Source organism: Rhincodon typus, unplaced genomic scaffold (assembly GCF_021869965.1).
Source record: "Rhincodon typus isolate 14 unplaced genomic scaffold, sRhiTyp1.1 hic_rhity00008508, whole genome shotgun sequence".
Lineage (NCBI taxonomy): Eukaryota > Metazoa > Chordata > Chondrichthyes > Orectolobiformes > Rhincodontidae > Rhincodon > Rhincodon typus.
Window position 1 is genome coordinate 1 of NW_025974146.1, and position 7639 is coordinate 7639.

Here is a 7639-nt window from a genome sequence, read left to right on the forward strand (position 1 = left end):
GCCTGGCTGTCGGGAGCCTGGCTAAGGAAAGCCTGGCTAAGGTCATACCTGGGATCCGTATTGTTGAGTTGTGGGTTTTGGGAGCAACTTATTGTGTGGTGGACTGTGAATGATCAGTTCTCTCTGCCTATTGGGATCTAGATGTTGCCTGCCTGTCCAAATCCATCCTTGAGCTCCGACTATCCTATCACTGGAACCTCCTCTCCCAGATCCAAGTGATCACCTTCTCTCCTCAACCCAGGTGAGCTGCACACCATCTCCTGGGCTCTGGGTAAGAGTGGTTTTCATTCGGTTCTTATGGAGGTAGAATCTCAGTTTGCATTAAGGAAACCTTGCATTGTGCAGTTTGGCACGAACAGTGTGCTGAACAGGAGAGATTTTGAATGATCTAATAACTGAAAACTTTGCATCTAGAAGGCACTGTGTGCCAACCACAATCTGTATATAGCATATCCATACTCTGCCATTACCATCAAGCCAGGGGATCAGTCCTCGTTCAATGGAGAGTGCAGGAAGGCATGTCAGGAGCAGCACCAGGCATTCCTAAAAATGAGGTGTCAACCCGGTGAAGCTACAAAATAGGAATTTTTGCATGCCAAACAGCAGAAGCAACAAGTGATAGGGCTAAGCAATGCCGTAGCCAAAGGATCAAATCTAAGCTCTGCAGTCCTGTCACATTCAGTTGTGAATGGGGTTAACCATTAAAAAACTAACAGGAGGAGGAGTCTCTACAAATATGCCCATGCTGAATGATGGAGATCAGTGCTAAAAGGACAATATGCATTTGCAACCATTTTCAGCCAGAAGTAGGGATGATCTACTTTGGGCCCCTCCAGAGGTCCCCAGCGTTGCATTTGCCAGTCTTCGGCCAATTGGATTCACTCCACATGTTGTCAAGAAGTGGCTGAATGTTCTGGATACTGCAATGGCTATGGACCCTTCAATACTCAACATAGAACGTATGAACAGGATTATGCTATTCAAACCCTCGAACATGCTCCACCATTCAGTCAGATAATGTCTGATCTGATAAAAAAAAATACTGTGTTTGGTGTATTTCTTGGCTCAACAAAAAAAAGTTATTTAACAACAGCAACAACCTATATTCCTTAATAAGCCAGGATATCCTATTCCCATTTTAGCATTTGACCCTTTAAGCACCTGATGGTTATGTTTACAATTTGTGGCTCATGTTTCTGATCACTAACCTATATTTAGCAGGAAATTTTTTTGTTATTTTTTTTAATCCCTCACCAGCTTTTCTTCTTAGTCAAATATTGTGCCTTTGTGTTTATTTGTGCATAGGCTATCAGCCAAATTCTGAAACATTGTCAAAATATTGGGACTTCCTTATTCTTTTAATGTAAAGTCAGAGGTAATCTTTATGCTCAAGCTGAGCTAATTACTTTACTGGATGATGTTTCAGTCAAATTTCAATAAAATTGTTAGGAATAATAAAAATGTCAAGATTCAGAGAAACTGGGATCTGAGTTATGGGATAGTACAGAGAGATTTCCTTGGTTAGACCTGAAGGCAGAATTAGTTTCAGGAAAAGTTTGGAAAATTGAAATACACGATATTCAAGTTTCACTGGTGAAAAGGTCATTTGGAAAATGGTGTAGTTGAAGACTTAGTGCGATGCGGAATGAGACAGATTGCTATAAGAGAATTATGAATAACTACATGACCAATTAGTTGTTTCATTGAAGTCCTCCAGAAGCTCCCATTTCACAAGCAGGTTGCGGTCTCTTTTGAATTTTGCTGTCTGCTGAGTGGAATGCCAATTGGATGAACAGGATTTACTCTTCTGGAGGTTAAATTGCTTTATTATATGCTTGTAATAAGGCCCGTGTCTCTGAATAAAATATGTTACCATTAAAATACTGCCAGATGGGAATGGATTGCTTTAAGGCCAATAAATACAAATTGGCTAATTTTAATGAGTTTATGGATGAGCGTTAGACCATTCATTTAATATATTTATACATTTTTTGTGGTTAGCCCTCTGACATTCCTTTTTCTTAGTGTGGGATTTGTAGCAGGCTTTCTTCCTCCATATCCCATATTTTAATTTATTCACTAATCAATTTTGCTTGTTTAACCTGAGTTCATTTATCTGAGAAATGTACCTATTCTACAAGCTTACACTGTATTTAGTGCACTATGCCTAAAGGTCTTGATCTTCTTTAAAACAAATTGTTGAACAATCTTCTAAATTCTTTTGGCTTTAATTGTTTATCACTTAATTGAAGTGACTTTTAAAGTTACCCACACGAATCTTAGTGATGGTTATTCATGCGACAGACCATGATAAATGTTGTCATGATTCTATACTTTCTATTTCATGTGCAGTTTCTTTGTTCTTTTACAAATGATAAAGCCACATGTGTAACATACAGTCATATAAAGCATTTACCAACACAAACTCTAAACCACTTGTCTTTTCTCAGTTTACAATGAGTTGATTGAAAATCTCCAATTAACCTAATTACCCATTTTCACAAACTCTTTCATTTTTTTCATTAAGTAAATTATTGTTGTGTAGCTGCTAAACTAGTGTTCTATCAGAGTAGTGTCCCTACATCTGAGCCAGGAGATCCAGATTCAAGTCCCACTAGCCCTGATGTGTGATCTAACATGATTGAAGAAAAGGAATTGCCAGAGGAAGTGGTAGATACAGGTACAGTTATAACATTTAAAAGACATTTGGACAGGCACATGAAAAGGAAAAGTTTAGATGTATATGGGCCAAATGCAGGCAAATGGGACTAATTTACTTTGGGAAACGTGGTCGGTATTGATGAGTTGGACCGAAGGGTCTGTTTCCATGCTGAATGATTCTATGACTCTACATGTTCCTGCAATGCCTCATAGCCTCTGATTTCCTTGTCAGTCAAGAATCTATCAAACTCTGCATTAAAAATTTTGTATTCATTGGCTCTGCCTCCACTGCCCTCGCAGGAAAGGGATTTCACACACAAACAATCCTCTGAGAGAAAACATTTCTATCTTGAAAGGCAGAGTCCTTTCTAACCTGTGATGTTTAGTCTCTGCCACAGTCCTTTCAGCATTCACCCTGTTAAGTTCTATCAGGAGATACATACATGTACTCAACAAACCAACTTGGCGAGCCAACCAACCTCAATATGTACTGAAGATCTGTGCTCAGTGCTAGCTGCAATCCTTGCCAAGCTGTTGCAGTACACCTACAACACTGGTGTTTACCCGAGAATGTGTAAAATTACCAATGTAAGGCCTGTCTACAAAAAGCAGGACAAAATCAACCATGCACATTATTGCCCTGTCAATCTACTCCCTGTCATCAGCAAAGTGATGGTAGGTGCCATTGACATTACTGTCAACAGAACGTACAAAACAGTAATGGGAACTTTGATACTGACTTAGACTCACTGCATTACTCGGCTTCTGACCTCATTACAACCTTGGTTCAAACGTGAGTAAAAGTGCTGACCTCGAGGTAACGTGCGAGTGTTGGCCTCAATACCAAGGTAGCATTTGACCAAGTCTGATATCAAGAAGCCTTGACAAAACTGGAGTTAATGGGAATAAGGGGGAAACTGGAGTCATGCCGAGCTTAATGAAAAATGATTGTGGTTGTTGAGGTCAATCATCTGACACCCAGGACTTAACTACGAAGTTTCTCTGGGTAGTGTCCAAAAATCATTGGCAGCTTCATCAATGGTCAGAAGTGGGAATGTTCACTGATGATTCCACAATGTTTAGCATGATTTGCAACTCCCCAGATACCAAAGCAAACTGTGTTAATGTGCAGAAAGACCTAGATAACATTCAGGCTTGAGTTAACAAGTGGCAAGTAACAGGCAAATAACATTTATGACAAACGAGCCAGGCAATGACCATCTCCACAGGAGAGAATTTGATCTTGAAATTCAATGGCATTGCCATAATTAAACCCCTTGCTATCAACATCCTAGGGGTTACCATTGACCAGAAATTGAATTTGACCAGCGAAATAAATACTATGGCCGCAAGACCAGGTCAGAGGCTCCAAATCCTACAGTAAGTAACTCATCTCTTAACTTCCCAAAGCCCATCTACTATTTACAAGGCACAAATAAGGAGTGTGATGGAATATCCCTCGCTTGCCTAGCTAAGTGCATCGTCAGCAACGCTCAAGATGCCAGACACCATCCAGGACAAAGCAATCCCCATGATAGAAATCCCAGCTACCACCCTAAACATTGACTCACTTTGATGATTGCAGAGATGCACAGTTGCAGCAGTGGAAAGTATCTCCAAGATGCATATCTCATTTGTGAGGACCTTCCAAACCCATTATCTGTACCACTTAGAAGGACAAGGATGGCTGATGCATGGAAACATCATCAGTTGTAATTTCTGTTACCATGCTGACATGGAACTATATTGCCATTCCTTCACTGAAGCTGAGTCAATGTTCTTGATCTCCCTTCCTAACAGCACTGTGTGTGTCCTTACAGTGGAAAGAATGTACTAAGTCAAAAAGGTGGCTCACTCCACTTAGCTCAATGCAGTTTCAGATGAGCAATAAATGCTGTCCAAGTAAGTAATGCACATTTTGTGAAAGTATAAAGTTTAAAAAAAATCAGGAGTCAGCCCTTTTAGCAAAGGAGAAGAATAAATTGGAAGAAATCACGTTTCCTTTTCATGTTTTACAGAAGGATTTGCACCGTACTACACCAGAGAATACAGAGAGGATAGACACTGCTGATAGATCCTGACCATCACCAAAGGAACAACTGTACAACTGTGGGAAGACATCCAGTCCCTTCACAGCATTGCACAACACAGAGAAAGTTGGGCAGTGAAACCATCATCTAGAAATTTGTCGAATCAGTGGAGCTTTGACATATAATCAGATCTGAGACTGGTCAGTGGTGTGGAGCTTTCCATCAGAACCAGCCTTTCTGAAGGTTCGGCAGTGGGTGATCAGTCAGAGTGAGGCTGGGAAGAAGTGTGAGTGGGCTCCAAGTGTGGTGAGAGCTTCAATCATTCATTGAGCCTCATGAACCACTGACTCATTCCTACAAGGGGGAAACTGTTCAGGTGTGAGGTGTGTGAGGAGGACTCTGCAGAATCATCTATTGTATGAATGTATATGTTAACACAAGAATAGCTACATGGAAGAGAAACCATTCAAATATGAGGTCTGCAACCCAGCCTTTATACAGACGTTAGCACCAGTGAATCACTGGTGGAACCACATTGGTGAAAAGCCATTTAAATGCGAACTTTGTAACAAGTGCTTTGCCCAGCCATCGGGCCTGAGTTATCACCGGCACATTCACACAGGAGAGAAACCGTTCTCATGTGAGGTGTGCAACAAGTCATTTCCGTCATCATCGACTCTCCGCAGACATCAGCGCATTCACACAGGGGAGAAACCGTTCTCATGTGGGATGTGTAACAAATCATTCTCAAGATCTTCACACCTGAGCACACACCAGCGCGTTCACACAGGAGAGAAACCATTTGTATGTGAGGTGTGTGACAAATCATTCTCTCAGTTAGGGATCCTCCAGACACACCAACGCATTCATACAGGAAAGAAACCATTCACCTGTAAGGTTTGTGATAAATCATTCTCAGTGTCATCACACCTCCATGTACACCAACGCATTCACACAGGGGAGAAACCATTCACATGTGAGGAGTGTGCCAAATCATTTTCACAATTATCGCACCTCAGCATGCATCAACGGACGCACACGGGGGAGAAACCATTCAAGTGTGAGGTATGTGACAAATCGTTCTCGCTGTCATCATCTCTCCGCATACACCAACGCATTCACACCAAGGAGAAGCCATTCAAATGTGAGATGTGCACAAAATCATTCTCAGAAGCGGGGAACCTCCGCATGCACAAACGTATCCACACAGGGGAGAAACCTTTCAAATGTCAGGTGTGTGATAAAGCATTCTCACAGTCATCAAGACTCCTGCGCCATCAGAGGATTCACACAGGGGAGAAACCATTTGTATGCGAGGAATGTGATAAATCATTCTCTGATTTAGCAGGTCTTCGTGTACACCGACGTATTCACACCAGTGAGAAACCATTCATGTGTGAGGTATGTGAAAAATCATTCTCACAGTCATCACACCTCCGTAAACATGAACGCATTCACACTGGGGAGAAACCTTCCAAGTGTGAGGTGTGTGACAAGTCATTCTCGGACTTAGCGGCCCTCCATGTACACCGACGCATTCACACTGGGGAGAAACCATTCACGTGTGAGGTGTGTGACAAATCGTTTTCTCAGTCATCGAGCCTCAACGTACACCAACGCATTCACACAGGGGAAAAGCCATTCAAGTGTGGCGTGTGCGACAAATCATTCCGAGTTTCATCAAAACTGCTGCGCCATCTGAGGATCCACACAGGAGATTAATCGTTCACTCCTGAGGTTTGTGATAAAGGAATTGTGACATCTTCAAGCCTCCCTGGTTACCACTGGACTCACCCAGAATAGAAATTGTTCTGTGTCTCCTGGCGCCTCAATGCATTCACACTGGTGAGAAACACTATCCATATAACTCCTATGTTAATACCTTCACGCATTTGTGAGAAGTCCCACAGAATCAGCAAACCCATACAGGAACTACCTAGTTCCATCGGTCAAGAGTGTAACGGTGTACACAGTCTCATGGTGCAGGGTGTTCAGTGGGACTGGGACACAGAACAAGAAGCAGCTTTCACTCCCATCAAACACCTAGTGATGACATCACCAGTGCTGAGGGATTATGATGTCAACAATGGAGCCACCCTGCAGTGTGATGTCAGTGACACAGGACTTGGAGCAATCCCCAGGCAGTGAGGGCAACCCGTTGTGTTTGTATCCAAAGAGTTAACACACACTGAATAATACTGTACACAGATTGAGAAAGAGAGACTCAATATTATCTTTACTTACAAGCTTTTCAACATGTACCTGTTTGGGAGAGAAAGAGTGATGGTCAAATCTGACCTCAAACCATTTCAATGCATGTTTCTTAAACTGCATCTGTTTGCTCCAAAGCATTTGGAAATGATGTTACTTTGTTTGCAGAGATATCAATTGGGACTATGTATCTGAACATTTTCGTATGTGCAATTCAAGGCATAACCAAAACTTGACTGTAAATATGAGATATATCTGAACAATGTCTGTAAAATAACTTGAAAATGTTATTGCAGAATTTCTTTTCCTTTTATTATGAGAAGGGAGCTATTTTGATAAATTCCTTTATACACTGTACCTAACCATATTTATGTGATTTCTGATGTTATATGTAATAAAGATTTAAGGGCAGTAACCATTTTACACATGTTTAAAATTTAAATTACTTCAAATATTAACGAGTTTCCTGAAACTTGGGAAACTGACTGGTGAAAACGGAGGTGACTTTGAGCAGCAGATTGAGTGGAGATTTAAACTTGTCCCATCTGAATCAGACTTCGCTTATTGCACCTGCTGTCTCAGTTTCCCCGGTAAATGTTTGACAGAAATTTCTAGTGTGAGAATAACATTCTACATCCTCAGAGTATTTCAAACGTACAACATTTGTGTGGGATGTGTAGCCTCAGATGTGTTGACAGCAGACTAGAAGAGTAAGGCCCACAGCATCCAAGGCAGTG

At 41.4% G+C, this 7639-nt stretch overlaps 1 protein-coding gene across 2 annotated transcripts; it reads left to right on the top strand.

The window, feature by feature from the left end:
• The first annotated feature begins 140 nt into the window (after positions 1–140).
• Positions 141–7325, top strand: LOC125481019 (zinc finger protein 271-like). Of its 2 annotated transcripts, none has more exons than XM_048594360.1 (2): positions 141–241; positions 4680–7317. In XM_048594360.1, exon 2 carries the CDS (start codon positions 5142–5144, stop codon positions 6411–6413), a length of 1272 nt encoding a protein of 423 aa, XP_048450317.1. In that variant the 5' UTR covers positions 141–241; positions 4680–5141; the 3' UTR covers positions 6414–7317. The 2 variants fall into 2 exon arrangements, with proteins under 2 accessions (XP_048450317.1, XP_048450316.1); XM_048594359.1 differs by lacking the exon at positions 141–241 and adding an exon at positions 2484–2680 and having other exon boundaries at positions 4680–7325.
• The last annotated feature ends 314 nt before the right edge of the window (positions 7326–7639 follow it).

Bases quoted from the DNA above. Each gene is read 5' to 3' on its own strand.
- LOC125481019 (XM_048594360.1), top strand. From the start codon at position 5,142: ATGGAAGAGAAACCATTCAAATATGAGGTCTGCAACCCAGCCTTTATA.